At 40.2% G+C, this 19,740-nt stretch overlaps 2 protein-coding genes across 4 annotated transcripts; one reads left to right on the forward strand and one right to left on the reverse strand.

Moving 5' to 3' along the window:
• Positions 1-5,294: 5,294 nt before the first annotated feature.
• Positions 5,295-13,543, forward strand: LOC122771667 (ubinuclein-1-like). 3 transcript variants are annotated; one of them, XM_044029365.1, is made up of 15 exons: positions 5,295-5,345; positions 5,603-5,761; positions 6,512-6,613; positions 6,761-6,859; positions 7,004-7,144; positions 7,259-7,350; positions 7,422-8,001; positions 8,067-8,137; positions 8,766-8,895; positions 8,992-9,116; positions 9,705-9,812; positions 9,890-10,033; positions 10,126-10,176; positions 10,255-10,841; positions 13,219-13,543. In XM_044029365.1, exons 1-14 carry the CDS (start codon positions 5,343-5,345, stop codon positions 10,814-10,816), a joined length of 2,367 nt encoding a protein of 788 aa, XP_043885300.1. In that variant the 5' UTR covers positions 5,295-5,342; the 3' UTR covers positions 10,817-10,841; positions 13,219-13,543. The 3 variants fall into 3 exon arrangements, with proteins under 3 accessions (XP_043885300.1, XP_043885299.1, XP_043885298.1); XM_044029364.1 differs by lacking the exon at positions 5,295-5,345 and having other exon boundaries at positions 5,389-5,761; positions 7,259-7,344; XM_044029363.1 differs by lacking the exon at positions 5,295-5,345 and having other exon boundaries at positions 5,392-5,761.
• Positions 13,544-13,919: 376 nt separating this feature from the next.
• LOC122770579 lies at positions 13,920-19,507 on the reverse strand. Its single transcript, XM_044027518.1, has 7 exons — positions 19,277-19,507; positions 17,685-17,883; positions 16,808-16,883; positions 15,589-15,733; positions 15,177-15,506; positions 14,806-15,036; positions 13,920-14,707 (listed from the first exon to the last, which is right to left on the reverse strand). Exons 1-7 carry the CDS (start codon positions 19,329-19,331, stop codon positions 14,637-14,639), a joined length of 1,107 nt encoding a protein of 368 aa, XP_043883453.1. The 5' UTR covers positions 19,332-19,507; the 3' UTR covers positions 13,920-14,636.
• Between the last annotated feature and the right edge of the window lie 233 nt (positions 19,508-19,740).

The raw sequence follows: 19,740 nt of genomic DNA on the forward strand, positions 1-19,740 counted from the left end.
GCAATTAAACCATTAAATCTCAAACACAAGGAGCCATGGAGCTGCAAAAAAACAACCTCAAATGTCATTCAAATTAAAAGCTAATTAATTTGATTGCCTCTACAATCAGAAAAATATTAGAACGTATTGCTATCATAAACTTTATGTCAAATTTAGCTTGGCCTGAAACTATATAATGAAACAAATTACAGTGGATGATGAACCTTAATCAATATTGTAGATTTAGTATTATTGGTGGAACAGCGGACCAGCACTCAAAGCCTCTTTTCCTCTGTAATGAGAGTTCAGCTCTCTTAATTAAACAAACACAATCTTGTCCCTGTGTTTCTCGCTTGTGTGTGTTGTGTTTTTATTTATTTTACGGCTGCAGACAGCATGTGGCTGATGGCACACGGCCAAAGTGACGGGACAGTTTAATGCTCAGAGATATCAGTCAGTCAGAGCAAATAATTTCACATAAACTGCCAGTTCACCAAGCACAGCCTAATGATACCCTCCGGAATATCCCATCCCAACATATGCCTAATTGTTTACAACTGCTTGTTTACATAAATACAAAATGCTACATGGGAGGAGGGATGGGGGGGTGGTGGTTGTGTGGGGGGTGAGGACGGGGGAGTAGAGGAGGGTTTAGAGTCAGTACACTATCAGACAGAGCCGGAGAATTAATAACAATTTGTGGCAGATAATTACTTATCAATTAAAGCTGTTATCCTGCCTAATTAGGCAACGTTCATTAAATCCAGCCAATTTAAACCTTAATCAAAGTTAGCAGGGCCTGACAGCATAGAGAGACAGACAGACAGTCAGTGGAGGAGTGCCCCACTGTGGAGGAGATGGGCCCTGCAGTGTGAGTGTGCGTGTGTGAAGTCAAGTTTCATTTATTCATATACACTTGAGTTTATGCAAAGAAAACGGTGAGACAAGACACATTAAGACAAAATAAAGCAAAAGATAGCTAGAGTTTCCTTTCATTATAAATATATATGTAAGTTTTTATTATTGCAGTTGTTTGGTCTGTTCTAGAGCGATTCATTAATATACATAGATAATTATATTATTATTGTTATGATTGAATATGAGAATTAGTGAATACATAATTACAGAGTATGACCAAACTTACGTGGACCAGTATAATTATAAAATGGTTTAGTGCTGCACAGTTAATAACACAATAATTGAAATCATGATAAAACCAAATGCAATAACCAACACTTATCCACAGTTTTATATATGTATATATATATGTATATATATATATATATATATATGTATATATATATATGTATATATATATATATATAACACACACTACTTTTTTTTACTATATTACATTATAATGTAATTAATAGAATATTTGAAATCAATAATCTTAATTTTACAATAATAAAATAATCATATATATATATACTGTATATAAAACCTTGTCACAATTTAAATTATTTTGTTATTAACTGTGCAGCATTAACAATTTTAAATTATTCCAGTCCACCACGTTTGAAAGATATAGATAAATAATACAGACATAAAGATAAATATACAGTATAATAAACAAACCTTAAAGTTGATACTTATATATGTCTCAGCACGAGGAATTACTTAATTAATATTGGCTTGTGTATGGTCATGTATTTATTATTATACTATATATACATATACATACATACAAATAACAGTATGATTAAAAAATGCAGGGATTCAACAGCCAAAAATCTTGCTGTTTGGATTAAAAAAAACATGATTTGTTTTTAAGGAAGAAAACAGATTGGTGGTTAAACTGATTGGTCATACCGATTATGTATCACTTTGCAATCAAAGTGTCTGTGAACAGAACTGCAATATGATTTTCTTGACCATATTGTGCAGATATTTAATTTATTCTAGGTGTGCCTGTGACTCCTGCAACATGTTGTAAAGTACATTTATAAAAAAAGTTATTCAAAACTGTCAGTTAGTTATACCTCTTGAATGTAAGTACAAGTTACTTCCCATCACTTTTACATGTTGCTGCTTTTTTTGTTTTCATAACTAAATTTCCAGCTCACAGTTAAACTTCAGTCTCAAGTGTAAGAATATGAAAAAATAAATAAGTGTATTTGTAAATACTGTAAGTAGCATAAAAGAACATGTGGTCGAGCAACATTGTAAAATACATACATTCAAAATATAACAAATTATATTGTTAGTAAAATTATTCTTATGCATATTAAAGTTAAAGTTGTATGAGGTACATGCAGCACAGTGGGATAAGAGAACTGAAGCCACTGTTTTGATATGAAGGGGAGAAAAACACTTTTTTAATGTATTATATTGATATAAAATATTACTTCTGTTGAGGCATTAACATACTGGACTGCATTTCTGATATCCTGTTTGCAACTTGTATTTCTGTGTGTTAAATCTTTATCTCCAAAGCAACTACGTTTTTAAATAAATGATGAAATAATAATGAAATGTGGCAGTAAGTAAGAATCATTGTAAAGTAGAAAGTGACTTTTCCACCAATGATTATTATTCATGAAAAAAAAAAACAACTACATTTAGACTTATAATAGCAGCAGATTTAACAGCCCCACCCCCACCCCCCCTCGAACCCTGTGGCCTGTCACCTCTGATTTTAAAGCCTTCTCTTCCAAGAACTGTTGTGGCCAATTGACAACAAAGTACAAGCTTCTGAAGGGCGTCCCAGCACGAGGAATGAGTTAATTAATATTGGCTCCTGTTTGGTCGAGTTAATGAATGAGTGAATTATGCACCTCTGGGACGCCGCCTCCCCAATCGCTTTAAATTATCCCCCCCACACCCCTCTTTCTCCATTGTCCTCCAATTTCCCCACTCTGATCCTGCACTGATGGGGTCCCTGTCACTACACACACACACACAGAGAGAGAGAGGCTCCATCTGTCTGTCTTCATCCTGCTCATGTGTATTTTACTTCATTGTCTCCAGCACATTTATTGACGTTTTTTTTCCTCTCTCTTTTTTTTTTTTTGATTCAACGCTTCTGTTCACCCTTGCATCATAAGCTCATGGTGGCAAATAACTTCCATCCCATTTACTCATTTGAGAGGGGAGGCTACTCAAACAAAGCATGGCTGCAATCTGATCCTTCTCATTTTCACTCTCTCTCTCTCTCTCTCACACCCCACACACACACACACACACATGGTCCTGTTGGTGAAAGGAGGGGTGTAAAAAAAAGATCCATATTATTTGCATTAAAAGCCTGGCACCGTGAAATTCATTTATAATTACAAAACGGGCTGCAGTGTCTGTGTGTGTGTGTGTTATGCAGATCAGGGGACGTGTGTGTGTGTATGGGGGGGGACTGACTCATGCTCAAATTGGTTATTTGGTGACGTGCTAACACAAATGTATGGTGACAGATTGCAATTATCCTGTTATTGTAATTGTCAAAATCAATTCACCGCAGGCTGAGTGGACGCTACATGTGAAAGAGTCGGATTTTACACACACACATACACACATACACGACGACGACGGCGATCTGATTATCTCTGTGACCCTGCTTACCAAAGCCTCAACAGGAACCCTCTGCTGTCAGGCTGTCACCTCAGATGACACGATGACACATGTACACACCCTCAATTACAAGACGTGAAGACAGGCCTTTGAGGATCATGTGATTTTTTATTATTATTATTATTTCATTTATAATCTGCGAGGCCCAAATACTGCATGTGTGCTGAGGCGTTCATAGTGAGTCCAAGTTAAACTGTCAACCCTCAAATTTCTCAAAGCATTTTCACTTTTACAGTACAGGCTTCTGCTCCTCCTCATGGATGTCCACCGCCCTCTTGTGGTAGACAAGGTGCCATGCAGGTCTTTACCCTGATATTGTGATTTAGATATATAACAAAGTGTTTAACCCAGGCGTCTAAAACTTACGGCCCTCCAGCTGATTCCCTGTGGCCCACCACTTCAATATCAAGTTCTCATGAGTTATTTCTGTTGTTTTTTTAAGGAAAAGACGATTTTTTCCATAATTTTTTCAGCTATATATTGTTCCGTATCAAGATTTGTTTTGAAATTCTGTGAAATATCATCAAAAATATTGTTATTGCAATATGTTTGATATGTTTTTCATATCGTCCACCCTTACTTAAAAGTTACTTCTGATAAAATTATTCTGATACAAGGTGTTACACACAGATCTGACACATCTGTCATTTCAAAGACATAATTCTCCAATTGTATAACAAATATTGAAATAAACAGCCCAAACATGACTCAGCTACAATGCTTTTGCTGATTTTTGTATTTACATTTTTTTCAGTCTGTGCTTAGTGAAGTGTGTGATATATAGGATTTTTGGACTGTATCTGATTCTACATTTTTATCTGTCTGATATCCGATCCAGTGATTTTGACCAGTATCGGTCCGATACTGATTCCCATCCCTACGAAAAAGTTGGACTTCATGAACGGCCCCCTTCTGACCAGACTCAGTGGCCCCCAGGTCATTTGAGTTTGAGACCCCTGGTTTAAGCCCTAGAACAGTGTTTCTCAAACTTTTTCAGACCAATAAGAAAACACTCACAGACCACCTAACTCAAAATAGCCCCAAAACTGTTGCAGTCAGTGGTCTCGCAAACCGCTCCACTGCATTGAAGTCAGACAATGCCACAAAACAAATATTTTTGTTTTGTGTTTAAACTTTAAACTTTAGTGTTTAAACACTCAAGTTAAAACACTGACATTTTAAATTTTAAAACATGATGTGTTACTTGCTGACCAAGAACACAGAGCATTCAGGCTGCTTTTTTCCATTACTATGTTAAAACGTATATACAGAGGCTATAAGAATGTGCAATATAGAGTGTCCTTTTTTTTCAGCACAACCTATAGGCAATCTGATGACATGATTTTTGTTTTCCATTTCCACCAACTGTATAAACACACCTGAGAAAAAAGTGCTAAAACATTTTTAAAAATCAGGTTGAATTTGTGAAATTTGGTGTTTTAATCTCGACCTAGGTACCACAAGAAGAGACCTACCTCAGTGCAGGGTTAGGTTTGGTGCAGGTTCTGTGTTCAGTTTTTCATTTAAAGGTTTGATTAAAATGTTAATAAAAAAATTTATAAAAATAAGGCTTTGATGAAAAAACTGATTAAAAAATGATTACCAACACACAAACCATACATAATTGCTAAGTTAGGCTAAAATAGAGGGCTCTTCAAAAGGAACCGAGCCAAAAGACTTCCCATCACGAGTGTGTGCTGGTTATAGCGGCCAGCAGGGGGCAGTACTTCATTAACGGAACTCTTATTTTCAAAAAACGTTACGTTAACGATTTAAAAACCAACGCGAAAGCGTTTGAAATGGTATGTGGTTTGAAAAGAATCGTAAACAGCGCTCTTTAAGTGGATTGGCCGTGTGTGGAGTGGCTCGGGTGAACACACCTGCACCTACTTTCACTTAATTAAACCCGTCCGCGCGTGTGTGTGTGTGTGTGTGTGTGTGTTTGTGTGTTTTGAAACAAAACCTGAGCGGTTCGACGTTGTTGTCCACTGTAATGGCGGAGTCCCGCAGAATTCCGTTAACCACTTTGTCCTGTGATCTACCGTCGTCCTCTGTCCAGACCCAAAAGTGTCCATCATGGACAGGTGTACTGCCGGGAGAAGACAACCGTCCAGACCGGACCGCTAACACCGACACGGTCCGCCTGGTCCTGACGTTATCTGAGGCTGATGAGCAGAGTTTTCCAGAGTTCAGCTACAGTCAGCTCATCGAGAACAAGGTGGGGCATTATTAATTTCATGTCTTAATCTGACCTCTGCGTTCATTTTCAGTCATAATTTTGGACATGTTGATATCTCGAAGCTATGATTAGCGTAAGTGTGTTTGCTAGGACCAGGGGCATTGCAAGGATCTCGAGGGACACTGGTTTGGGTGGGGCATAAAAGCCCCCCCAAAACACACATTTATTTCTGACCCTGGAACATTGGTACGCTTTATATTGAAGTTGATATCCAACTATTTTTCCCAAAATTCCAATTCCCAGCACTAGTTCCAAAGTTGCCTCTCGAGAATTAGGAGGCCCCAGGTGTCATTCACACGCAGTGTATTTTGCATTTTACAAATATATTATTTTCAATGGAGACACACAAATTAGAACACGGTTGCAACGCTTCTGTTATTATCATCACGTCCGCATTACATTACATCGACATGAAAGTATCTCATCCTCTTCAAATGCAGTGACCACTTTTAGCTTGTCTTTTGATATAAGAGTTTGGGCCGAACTGGTCTTTGTCTTCTCTGAAAAAACTTTCAGCCTCCACTCTCCAGACAGTTATGGAATAATTCATCAATGCACACAAATAAAATCTGCCTATTGTACCTGAAGTTAATTTCTTAAAATTTTTTTTTTTTTTTTAATGTATAAGTTGTTGTTTTTCACAGTAGCACTTAAACCTCTCCCTGGAAGGTCTTTGGTTGTGACTGTGGAACACAGAAATGTATGATTTTAATTTTTGTTTGTTTTCAGATCAAGCACTCGAACAATAAAGTCCCATTGAGCAAGTTTGAAGAAGAGAAGAGAGAGACTGATGAAATTGCTTCCATTACAAGGAAACTGGAAGCAAAATATGTGAGAATCACTCATATATACAAAACCAGGAATTCTCCCTTGTCAAGCTTAAGAAGAACATGAATCGATTTAATTGACCTTGCATCAAGCTATTGTTTTTCATATCATTAAATAAGAGAAGCAATGTTTTTCATCTTCTCATTATAGGGGGGAAAAGCAGAGAAAAAGAAGGACCGCATTCAGGATCTGATTGATATTGGTTATGGTTATGACGATGAAGATTCTTTTATTGACAACTCTGAGGCTGTGAGTCTATGTTTATATATTACTTCATACTTTCATCCAGGACAGTTCTGTTCTCCTGAGTCTTCAAATTTCAATTGTTTTTTAGCTTTCTTTTATTGATTTTTAAAACAAAATCAAATCATTGTTTTCGGCTGCTCCCTGTAGTACGATGAGTTTGTTCCTGCTGCCATCACAACAAAATTTGGTGGATTCTACATCAACTCTGGGGTGCTGCAGTTCCGCCAGGTGTCTGACTCGGAGACTGAGAACTTCACAACAGAGCAGACAATCCTTGAGCTCTCGAAGGTAAATATTTTATTAATATGTCAAACTGAAATGGACACAGTCTCTTTCAGTGATCACATTTCAATTTAACGTGTTTGCACAGTTGTTTCGTGTTGTAAAAAATGTCTTGCCTAGAAACGTAAAGTCAATGATGGACAGGAGAAGCCGAAGAAGAAACGCTGCAAAGAGGACGAAGCGATGAACACCAACATGGAAGCTAGGTTAAGGTGATACTCAAAGTAACTTTACTTCTTATTTGACTCACCTTTGCTTGATTAAAGTCTCTTCCACGTTGCAGCACATTGTCTGACAATGGACTGAACGATGAGATGAAGAGAAAGAAGAAGAAAAGGGTCGTGGGCACACTCAGTGTCACAAGCATGTTGAAGAAGTTTCAAAGAGAGAAGGAGAAGGAACGACAGAGAATGGAGAAGGCAAACCAGAAGGTGGCGGTGATCCCTCGTGTACCCACAATCCCTCTGTGTCCGGCAGATGCAGCTGGCGGCGGAGGCTCTGGGATGACTGATCCTCTCCTTAGTTTAATTGGATCCATCAACGACCACGCTCTCATCCAAGCCGCCAGCACGGTGGATTTTGATATCGATTTGGTCTCGTTATTAGACGCCACTGAAGAGACTCTGTCACCAAAATTGGTTCCACAACCTGCCACCGAGACGCAACTCATTCAACCCAAAACAAATAATCCTAACGATGCTCAAGCCCGACCTTCAAACACAAAGACTAATTATTCGCCAAAGATTCAACCTGAACAACCCCAGCCCCAGTCAGAAGCCAGTTCCTGCTCATCGCATCAGTGTGTTCCTCTACCAGAGGGCCTCACCCCAGGACTAGAAGAGGCTGTGAAGAAACTCATGATGGTGAGATGAGTTTTGCTTTTTTATGTGCTAAAATTGTAATTGCATGTTTGTTTTTTTGTTTTCAGGCTGTCAAAACGTCAGAGGGCGAGTCGAAACTCAAGTTCTTCACACCAGAGATCAACTCAATCCTGTTAGAGTGAGTAATCAAACAACCGAAAGCAGTAATTGTCTCCAGCCAAGACTAATCATCCTCTTGGTAGAGTATGGTACTTTTTTGTGTATGCAAAAATAACCAACCCCAACCATTCCATTTAGTTTGGCACCCTTTCTTTGGGGATGCATTCACACCAATCCTTGCAAACCTCTATTGAACCGAGTCCCCAGTCATACCGAGTCTGACGGACTATTGGTGTGAATTAGATTTGTCATATTACGTTTTTCTGTAAGTTTTTTGGTTTGTAAGACACTTGCCATGTTTACATGGACCCAAGTAAGTGGAATTAAAGCCTGATTGGAATAAAAATGTCATAAACATGCCGAAAACTCTGATCTGATACATCATCATCATTTTAGTTGTGTGTCCATGTAAACAATGGAGCCAATCTTTTTGGAACGAAGACATGTTGCACATGTAAACACAGCTAGTGATTCCATCAGCGGTGTTCTGCTCGAAGGAACTTCAAACAATTGTCGACCAGGAAATCAAATCACATATACACATATTACACTTCAACTCCATCCGTAAATCTGACAAACTGGTCGACAATAAGACCTTGAGTTACGTTGCTTTAAGCATCATGTCCCCCTCTTTCACCTCCCTCCAGTGTTGAGTTGCAGTGTCGGGAGCACGGCGGTCCGCTGCGCTCCAAGCTCTACACACATTTGTCGTCTTTCCTGCCCTGTAGCAGAGATACGCTCCTCAAACGCATCAAGAAGCTTCTGCTCACTCGCATGGTCAGTGTGCTGATTGTTTGTTTGAGTTGTGTGTGTGTGTGTGTGTATATATGTTTAAGTATGTGACTTTAACATTTTAAATCTTACATTGACAAGGAGGAGCCCCCGGATATGGAGGATTCCGTACAGAAACTAAGCGAGGCCATCGGTAAAGCGATGCCTGAACAGATAGCGTGTTACCAAGCAAACTGTCAAGCATATGAACAACTGAAAGCTTCAAAGTAAGTTCATGTATCTTATGTGATGGTGGATCACAGCAAATATCATGTTATTCTGAATTATTTGAACCCTTTTTGAACAAAAACGTTTGGCAGCTGCTGACTGCTATAGCATCTCATGGCAGACCTTTGTATTTGAAACTAAAGGCCTTTGCACGTGAATGAACGACATGACAGACTTTAGTATGTCGATTTGAAGATGTGAGGAAGATCCTGTTTGTTTGAATATTATGGATGTCACTTTCTCAACAACACTTATTCTGATTTATTTACTTTTTACTGTAGATCTGTATCTTTTCGGAGGTCATTACATGATTCTTATAGTAATATAAGAAATACAAAAGATAAAGCACCAAAAGTGATCTAAATCATTGATTTGTCATAACATAGTAAAGTGAAAAGTTATTCCTTAATAATCGTAATCTGAGTCTTCACAAAAATGTAATGGACTCTTCCCAGACATCATCCCTTCATCAAGTTTGTTAGAAATCATTTAGTATTTGCACAATCCTGCTGACAAACGAAGCCTGAAATTGATAACAGTGGAAACATTCGTGGTGTAGATGACCTCCGTTCCTGTGTTCATGTCAGGGCAACAGAAGAGGCCACTGAGGGCAAACTGAGTGAGGACAATGTGGAGGAGAAAGGTGTGACAAGAGGAGGTCCCAAGAAGGTGTTCCGATGGAATGAGGAGATCAGGTCAGATAGATTATAACGGATCAACTTGAGGTATTAAACTGTTTAATAACATTATTTTTCCTCTCCCTCTCACATAGAGAGTGTCTGTGTGATGTGCTGAGGGCAAAAATGGACAAATATGAGAAGGAAAGGAGCGAGAGTCAGGAGGTAGAGGAGTACCTGAAGACCCTGCTGGACAGTGAGGTGAAACCTCTGTGGCCGAAGGGTTGGATGCTGTCCAGGTGTGCAAGATACTAGTAGGGCATGAAATGTATTTGTTTTTTTTCATCTTGTTCTACATGAAGACCTGCCTTTGCTTTACACTTTATGTTAGGACACTGATGCGAGAGAGCAGGAAGCTATTGGGCTCCTTTGCTTCGCTGCCGTAAGTACAAAAATCAGAGGATTTCATGTCTATGGGTTTTATTTTGGTATGAAATTGAAACTGTCTCTGTGTGCCCAGAGGAAAAAAGGCCAGACCAGATAAGAAGCAGTCCTCCACCATTGGTACATCAGGGGTTCCACCTCTAGAAGTACAAGTCCCCCAGAAAACTGATGACATCTCAGTTGAAGGCTCAAGTATTTCCATGTTTATTCCACCTGATGCTACGACGAAGGAAGCTGCTGCTCCCCTGATAAAAAGTGAAGGGACAACAGTTGCTGCTGCTTCTTCCACACCTATTTCTACACAACCTCCGCTCAGTGCCTCAGCTGCTCCGTCTCACTCGCCTCTGGAGCTTCTCGCTGATCAAGCGTTGGCTCGAGGGCAACCTCTCATGGTTCCCCAGGGGATCCTCGCAGCAGCCATCATCAAATACAAACTTTCAGGTCAGCACTGGAATGGTTTTGGGGTGAACATGAAAAGTCCTCCTCCCCCTCCTCAGTCCAGCCCAGTTGGCTTCCCAGAGGTCAGGGTGTGTCAGGCGGTTTTGCCTCAGCTCTTGCAGACGGGAGACTTCGCCAAGAATTTGGAGGCTGAGCAAGTGCAGAGAATGTCTGACGATTCTGTCGTCATCATACCATGACCGTTCTGATGCACATTTACCTACAGTAAGTTTTCTTAGAAATTTTCAATCACCTTGTTCATTTATTGAGTTAATAACCTTGTCAATGGTAGCCATGTTTGTTTCTGCCTGTAACTTGGCAATTGGCACTGCATTGTTTAACCTCTATACCTGAGATGGTGACTGAGACGATGATTGGGAGGGACGAAAGTAAAACAGATTAACATTTAGTAAAAATGGGCCATAAAGAGACCAATGCAGAAATTACATTATATATTAATACACTTTGAGCAAAATCACAGGATCTTGGAGTCACCATAATACATCCAAGATGGTCTTTGTCTTTCAAACTCTTCGCCCTCTTTTTGACAAAGTGGCCTTAAAGCTACAGTTGGCGAGTTTTATCCACAAGTTTTGAAAGTACTTGTTACGTTTTTGGACCGTCGGTCCCTGACCTGATCGTCCACATTAGTTGAACATGGGCAGATGTTTTCAAACCTGAGCCACTGCTCTCTTTTGAACTGTGTCGTAATCTGTCTCGTCTAAACTGATAACTCTCTATCTCTACCTCACCTCATCTTTCACCCCAACCGGTCTAGGCAGTTTTCAATGGGAGTTTTTTTTTTTCTTTGTACTGTGCCTTGCCTTCCATCAGGCTACAGATGTAGTTGTGTGGTGGTAAATGGAGCTCAGACAAGGTGCAGAAGTCCCATTCTCCCTCTTGGATCACTTGACGGCTGTTACATTAAACCAGGGGTTTCGAACTCATTTTTGTTCAGGGGCCACATACAGCACAATTTGATCTCAAGGGGGCCGGACCAGTAAAAATAGCAAAATAATAGAATAATAACCTATGAGCAACAAGAACGCCTTTGTTTTTTCTCCTTTATTTTACATTTAATAAAGGATAATTTTACAAAACATGAAATTTCTTGAGAAATATAAGTGCAATTTCAACAATATCATGCCTAAATTTACTATTTACACAGCACACTGGATCTATAAAGGCACAAACATTTAGTCACAGGTATCTGTAGCATTTGACATTACGTTTAGATTAGTGTGAACAAATTCATCCTGTGGGCCGGATTGGACCCTCTGGCGGGCCGGTTCTGGCCCCCGGGCCGTATGTTTGACACCCCTGCGTTAAACAGTTACGGAATTGTTGCTTTAAAAAAATCCTGTCTACTCTAAAGATTCACTTACCAACTTTCCGTGAGACCTCAGCAAACCAATATTTCAAGGTCAACAAAAGACTTGTTACACCCCTAAAGGCTTTGAGTTACGCAGTAACGTTCAGCGGCGTCTTTGCATTAAGGGCAGGTGGGGCCGTGCCCCAGCAGAGGGCGCTGCTGTGCAGGGGAGGATTGTAAGCTTTTATGTTTTCCTGTGTCAAAAATTTCGTGGAGCACAAGTTAATAATACATTTAATGTTGTCCGCAGTTTTCATTTGATCAACGTAATTTCCACTGTAGACGCATCGTGTAGTTGTATGTGAATAGTTGGTTGTGCCGGATGTTGCGCGTCCTCCGTTTCCGGTCGGTGGGGCCCGGCCGTGATATCCTCCCTGCAGTGTTGTGTACTGCAGAACTGCTGCGCGTGTACAGCGCGCGCTTCAGTTTCGCCAGTGGGGCCAGAAGTTTAGGGACCCCGAGCGCTTCTCATTGGTTGATTTTGAAGCAAGGGCGGGCACTGGTTTGTGCACACGAAGGTCCGCAGAGCGTCATTCCTCTTCAAGAAGTGAGCGGTCAGTCTAATTTATTTTTATTTTAACTTGTAATTGATAATGTAGTTTACATGTTGTTTGAATTATAGTGAAATTTCTGTAATATGTAACTGTCGATAGATGTGTGGTGGCTTTGCACATGGGGTGTGCGCCGTTTTCACATTGTTTTTTCGATCTTGAGTATTTGATATTGTGAGATTTTGAACACAGCCATTTGGTGATGCTATTGATATGATAATATGTCATCAAATTGGTTCGTGTGATGGCATTATTCAGCTGCAATTTTGTGTCAAATGTGCTGTGTTCCCTCTCTCTCTTGCTACTGTGTTTTTGTCCTGAGGGTATCAGAGTAATATGTGGTTTTTCTGGATTGCATTGTAAGATTTTCCTGCTTGGCCCCACCAGAATTTCTAGACCAGAATCGCCACTGGTAACGTCCAATGTGTTGGTAATCCTTTGTTCAAATTACCTACAATAAGTGAAACCAACTTACCAAACAAGGCAGCAGTAGACCTGCATCTTCTGTGTCCCTGTAAGCTAAAAATGTAGAATTTTATATTTTTAATATTCCTTCAATATCATAAATTTAAGTAGGCAAAGATTTTGTTGCGTGAGACTTCTGTTGAGTGGCTGAAATCAGTTTTTTTCCTTGTGGTGGATGGTAAATGATGCGTATGCATTTGTCTTCTCTTTTTAGATGAGAGCGCTGCACACGAAGATGGACTGGACACACGACGAGATTATAATAAACCGTAATAACCAGCTAATGTTAATAAACCTGCCCGTCTGTGGCCACAGTCGGAATAAGATTTTCTGTTTGTCTTTTAATTGTTTTAGATAGGTTAGTCATCTGAGATTGGAAGAGTTTTGAGTAATACTTGAATAGTCGGGTGAATTGATTGCCCACAGTTTGACAAATAACCCTATTATAATAATGATAATAATATGTACTGGAAATGTTTTCGTTTTTTTTTCTAATGTAAAAGTTCTATTTGGAAGTAATAAATAATAAAGAGTTTAAAGGCTATATCAACTCTTTCTAACTTGGTTGTGTTAATGAGGTTACAGCAACTGAAGATATATTTAAAGATTGTTGAGCCACACACAAAAAAAGATTTCACCCCATAATTATATTGTGGGACACACCTACATTTTATTTTCTACATTAAAATGTTAAATCTAAACTGTCAGATGTTTCTTTCACATACTTTCAACATCATATAAATATGGAAAATGTAGTTATTATGGAGCAAGTTTGTGTATGAGTGGACTTTTAACATTCATATTTATCCCAGTGAAGCAAGAGCTGGTGTGTGGAATGTGAGAGAGAGCAAGACTGACTCCACCCTGTCTTTTACACAACATGTTGACTGTTTTTAGAAAGCACAACGCCTCCACCTGCTGAGAAAACTGAGGACTTTAAATGTCGGCACACATTTTAACACTGGTTTACACTCGTTAAATCCGTTGTCATTTAACATTTCATCCTGGTACGGTTCCCTCTCCACAAATAAAACGAGGCAATCAGAGATGGCAGACTTCACAAACAGACACAAACAGAGACATGCCACTAAAAACAATACTTCACTCTCACTTTGTGGGGTGAAGTAACAATACTCTTCTACATAGTCAGTCAGGCCAGCAAAATCATAGGTTCTCCATAAACACCACTCTGATGGACCCACCTCACGCCCTACATCCCTCCTTTCAGTTATTGCCATCAGGCAGATGCTATGAAGTCCCACTGGCTCATAAAAATATTTACAAAAAGTCCTTTATTCCAAAATCAGCCATCACACTGCACGTGATTGTAGATCTTTCTAAAGCATTCCGTTGTCTCAGAACAACAAAAACAACAATGTCAATGGTGACTTGTGGTTTAATAACAAAAAAGAAAGTGTACCTGAGCAGAAGCTCTCAAGCAAAGCGGAGAACTTCACTGATCCCCATGTTTAGAAAGTTGAACATGAAAATGCACAAAAAAAAGAAAAAAACACATTCAAAACTGATCCATTGTGTGTGTGTGTGTTTGGTGTGCGGGGGGGTCGAGAGACGAGGTTTCCTCTTCGGGAAACAGTTCATCCAAACAGCATGAAAGGACAGATGACACAGGTTTCACAGCCAGGTGATCATCTGAATAACGAGGACGGCTGAAAGGAAACATCTATTACAGCTGTTGGCAGTTCCTAGAGAGAGGAAGAGACAGGCTGATTAATAGAGACTATGCCTTTTTAACCTTTACCTCAGTGAAATGACTCTTCAATGCAGATTTACACAAACTTACCAACACTGCCAAGGACTTCCACCTCCACTGTAAAGTTTTTCTGTCCCAGATGTCCTTTTGTCCACACCATGTATTTCCCAGCATGGTTTCTGCTGGATCGAGTGGGCAGAGCAACCGCCTGTCCATCTCTGTACCAGATGACCGATGGCTGAGGGTTTCCCGTCACGTCGCAGAGGAGACGCTCTCCCTCTCTCACCTGCAGCTTTCCAGGGCAAATGAGCTGTGGGCCAACTGGGAGAGAAGAAGAGAGCATTTATTCATATGCTGCTCAGGTTGTATTCTTGTCAGTGAAGACATTCAAGTGCAGTGGACGTAGGGAGAGTTTGACAGCTGTAAAAACTGTAGAATCAGTCGTCAGAAGTTGGACTCACAGTGCACTGATGCATTGAGTTTTTGTGACATCATCACAGGGGGACGCCGTGGCCCTTCAGGTCCCAGTTCCAGCGTGGCTTCACACCAGTATTGGACTCCATCGTCTTCCTTGCTGGGGACAATGTCCACGGTGAAGACCTCAGTCACTGGTTCCTTCTCTGTGTTGTTGGAGCGTAGTTGACGCAGTGCCGTCTGTCCCTTGTAGAACGTGACAGTGAGGCGTCCGACCGGAGCGACGCGCTGCACCTCGCAGTGAAGAGTGTACCGATGAGCCTCGAGCATCGGGCCGCAGTGATTACCAAGGCTGATGGACACGTTGTCGGGAGGCTCTGTGGAGACGGATGTGCGCATCAGACGACTCAGAAAAGGTGATGCTTGATGGCATCAGAAAGATTTACACTGAAAACTCACTGTAGACTATTATGGGTAGTTTGATGGAGCACTGCCCCCCGTGATCAGACAGTGCATAGCACGTGGAATTGATTTTCCAGTCAGTCACACTGTTCACACTCCAGACCAGGGAGCGTTCCATCGTGGGCGGAGGAGCTTCCTTGAGCTACAATAGGTCACAAATTAAAACAACAGGTGAATGATGAGGACAGGTGTATGATGAGGACAGGTGAATGATGAGGACAGGTGTATGATGAGGACAGGTGTATGATGAGGACAGGTGTAGGATAAGGACAGGTGTATGATGAGAACAAGTGAATGATGAGGACAGGTGAATGATGAGGATGGGAATGATGAGGACAGGTGAACGATGAGGACAGGTGAATGATGAGGACAGGTGAATGATGAGGACAGGTGTATGATGAGGACAGGTGTATGATGAGGACAGGTGTAGGATAAGGACAGGTGTATGATGAGAACAAGTGAATGATGAGGACAGGTGAATGATGAGGACAGGTGTATGATGAGGACAGGTGAATGATGAGGACAGGTGTATGATGAGGACAGGTGTAGGATAAGGACAGGTGTATGATGAGAACAAGTGAATGATGAGGACAGGTGAATGATGAGGATGGGAATGATGAGGACAGGTGAACGATGAGGACAGGTGAATGATGAGGACAGGTGAATGATGAGGACAAGTGAATGATGAGGACACGAATGATGAGGACAGGTGTATGATGAGGACAGGTGAATGATGAGGACAGGTGTAGGATAAGGACAGGTGTATGATGAGGACAGGTGAATGATGAGGATGGGAATGATGAGGACAGGTGTATGATGAGGACAGGTGAATGATGAGGACAAGTGAATGATGAGGACACGTGAATTGGCATTAATTAAGGTCCCTGAGTGACCTTAAAAGAAAGTTAAAGCATTTGTGACCTTTGACCCATTCTGTGTTGACATATTTTGTCAGCAATAATTCATGCGAGTACTCTTTCTGTGAGCATGGTAAACAAACCCCATTTGAACACAGAATATTTAAATGTAGGGTCCAGCAGTTCAACAGGCAACACACAGACTTCACTGACCCTCTACATAAGACACTAAATCTCCATGATAATTGTACATACTATAGGTAATATTTGCGTCCTGAGGCTTAGTGTTCACTGGATGTCTGCAAAGACAATATTATGGGTGATGTGTTTTTCTGTTGAGCTGATAAGATTTCTCCTACCAGTGAGACTACCCATCCCAGGAGAGAGAAACCCGTCTCTGGTACAGAGCAGTTGACTGTGACTGGATCTTCAAACCTGTGATGGGAGAGTTTGAACTCACAGTTAGTTTACACATTTCCACAGGAACAGTTCAGAACAGAAATAATAATCTAATCCTTGGTTCACTGGCCCAGTTTCAATTTGAGCAAGTGAAATTATTTGTGTCAAATGTTGCAAGAGACTTTTTTACTTTTCATAATAGATGATTATTGCTAAAAGCACAACGTAATTGGTAATTTAACTATAGCACATTCAAGAAATGGGCAACACTCTAATAGAAATAGAAAGAGTGACAGAAATAAATCAAATTATTATGGTTGTCCCTTTCATCCAAAAACACCTTGAGGTTTGAGTGGCAATTCATAAGAAAGGCATCTCTAATGTAGACAAATGTAAAAATCCTTTATTTATGCAGCTACATGCAGGACTCAATCCATGGTTTAAAGGATGGTCATTGTTGTGAATTTTAAATGTAGTAACGTTTATGATGAACACCTGATTTCCATTTGACAAAGGATGTTCTCTGAAGGTTGTATGAAGGTTTGATTTGGCCTGACTTAAAAAAAATAAGGACAGGTGAATGAATGATGAGGACAGGTGAATGAATGTGAATGATGAGGATTCTACTTGAGTAGAATATTTTGGTACTCTTTCCACCTCTGCTAAACTGCACAGAGCCATTATGATCAGTTATGAACACCTCTCAACACCTCCACTGTGAAAAAGTCCAACTCTTCTTTCTTCTTCTTCTTCTTCTTCCAGCAGTGGGAAGATGGAAAAATTAAGAAATTGGGCGGAACAAACCCCTTTAATAACTCAATCACTCAGTCATCATACCTGACCACCACAGAGGAGGGTGACGTCGTCATAGGGCAGCGGGCTCTTGTCGACTCTGCGGTGCTGCTGCTGAAGGGAGGGATGGAGGGTGGGACGCCAGGAGAGGAGGGGAAGGATGGAACATTTGATGGAAAGGCTGAGGCGGGGAAGATTTGTGAAGGAAGAGGTGGAGCAGGTGTATGAATGGCGAGTGAGGCAACTGAGGTCAGCGGGGGGTCAGAGGGTGGGAGAGGAAGAAATGTGTTTACAAGGCATGTCAATATATAATAAATGCAGTTTAAGTAGTGTTTTTGTGTTAATATTCCCTTCCAATTATATAATTATTGATTATATATAAATGTAGCTTCTTGCCGGACAGTTTTCATCACGATGTGTCTTTGCAAAATATGTAATGTTGGAGCCGGGAGTCATTTCCCACTGTCTTAACATAATACAGGCAGGGGTCAGCTGAATTATGCCATCTCGTAAAATAATACTCTTTTTAGCTGATCTATTGTGAACCATTGTTTCGCGGCACACTGAATACACCCAGTGTGTTCCTCTGAGGAAGGAAGGACACCCTGCCCAAGTCAGAAAGAACTCCCTTCTCTTTTCTGTGACCATTGTTCCACTGAATCCTGAGGTTGTTCTCCTGCCTATCAGGAGGATCTCGCCCACTCACTCACTGTGTGTGTGTGTGTGTGTGTGTGTGTGTGTGTGTGCGCGCATGTGTGCGTGTGTGTGTGTGTCACAGCTGTCAAACCTCATAGCTGGTGAAAAATGAGTGGAATAATAGTGGGCAACTATTCATATGGTCACATAGATGTAAACAGTCATGACGGAATAACAGATATTTCACAGATTACGTATATATACGTGTACATACATATACATGTATATATGTACATATATATATAGTTCACGATAGACATAAAAAAACATTTATGACAAAAAATTTGATAAATAACTTAATAACATTTTAAAAATGTCTTTTTATTTCTCATCATGGGCTGCATGTGGACCACGGGCCATGTGTTTGAGACCTCTGTGTTAGAGTAATTGCAATAAAAATTTATTTTTTACATTTGAACTTTTTGGGGTTGACAATATTTATATCATATTTCCTACTGATCATTCATTTTATCTGCCAAATTTGGATGATTCTTAATTTCTTAAAATTACAGTCAGATGTGTGAAATGAGGTCATGCTGATGTGTAAGTGTATTAAAAGAAATGGAAATATTCCTTTAAAATCTTGTTAAAATATATTATATTTCTTAGTAAGTGTGAGTGAGTCACTTCTGCCTCTCTACTGTCATTACTATCATATGAATGCCCTTGTATTTATTTTTCTTTAGGATCATTTGTAGCCGTTCTAAAGGCTGAGGTCACATGGGGTTAAAGATGATACATTGTGTTCATATTTCAATAATAGCAATAATAATAATGTATGAAATCACATATATGTTAACTACTGCAAGATGATAAAAGATATTGTAGAATATTTCTCATGTCTAATATTACCCTGTTGTTTTAAAATGACTGTTTTAATGTTAAAGCTTAATGCTCCTTCTTCTTCTTTCAATTTCATTATACCTGCTGAAAACACTCACCTGAGCCAAAGAGGCGGAGCAGCAGGAGTGTGATTGGTCGGTGACAAACAAACATCCTTCATCAGTTTCCCCGGCTCAGAATATCGGCTGCTGATGATGTGACGTCTCCGTCAAACACACGTGCGATGCCAGCAATGAGACTTCTGAGAGAAACTCTGCTGGTTTCTCTGCTTTTTATTCTGTGTGTAGGTTTGTGTGTGTGTGTGTGTGCGCGTGTCTGAAACTAATAATCAGGCGATTCCTTTGCTCTGGCCTCTGAAACCCAGCATGGGCGTTCTCTGTTGGTATATCAAGAGAGGAAGGAAGGGAGGGTCAAGAATAATGCAGTGTAGTGCTGAAGCATGGAGGGCAAGAGTAGGTGTGTGTGTGTGTGTGTGTGTGTGTGCGCGCATTACACAACAATAGGCTGCTTTAAAAATAAAACCAAAATCCACAAAACTACATGAGCACAGTTGCTTCCAGTG

This window comes from Solea senegalensis, linkage group LG6 (genome assembly GCF_019176455.1).
Source record: "Solea senegalensis isolate Sse05_10M linkage group LG6, IFAPA_SoseM_1, whole genome shotgun sequence".
Taxonomy (NCBI): domain Eukaryota; kingdom Metazoa; phylum Chordata; class Actinopteri; order Pleuronectiformes; family Soleidae; genus Solea; species Solea senegalensis.

Bases quoted from the DNA above. Each gene is read 5' to 3' on its own strand.
- LOC122771667 (XM_044029363.1), top strand. From the start codon at position 5,537: ATGGCGGAGTCCCGCAGAATTCCGTTAACCACTTTGTCCTGTGATCTA. The intron at 8,896-8,991 runs GTCAGTGTGCTG...TACATTGACAAG, and splicing joins AGCTTCTGCTCACTCGCATG to GAGGAGCCCCCGGATATGGA. The intron at 9,813-9,889 runs GTCAGATAGATT...CCTCTCACATAG, and splicing joins CGATGGAATGAGGAGATCAG to AGAGTGTCTGTGTGATGTGC.
- LOC122770579 (XM_044027518.1), bottom strand. From the start codon at position 19,331: ATGTTTGTTTGTCACCGACCAATCACACTCCTGCTGCTCCGCCTCTTT. The intron at 15,037-15,176 runs GTGAGTCCAACT...CTTCTCTCCCAG, and splicing joins ACTCAATGCATCAGTGCACT to TTGGCCCACAGCTCATTTGC. The intron at 14,708-14,805 runs GTAAGTTTGTGT...TCCTCTCTCTAG, and splicing joins GGAAGTCCTTGGCAGTGTTG to GAACTGCCAACAGCTGTAAT.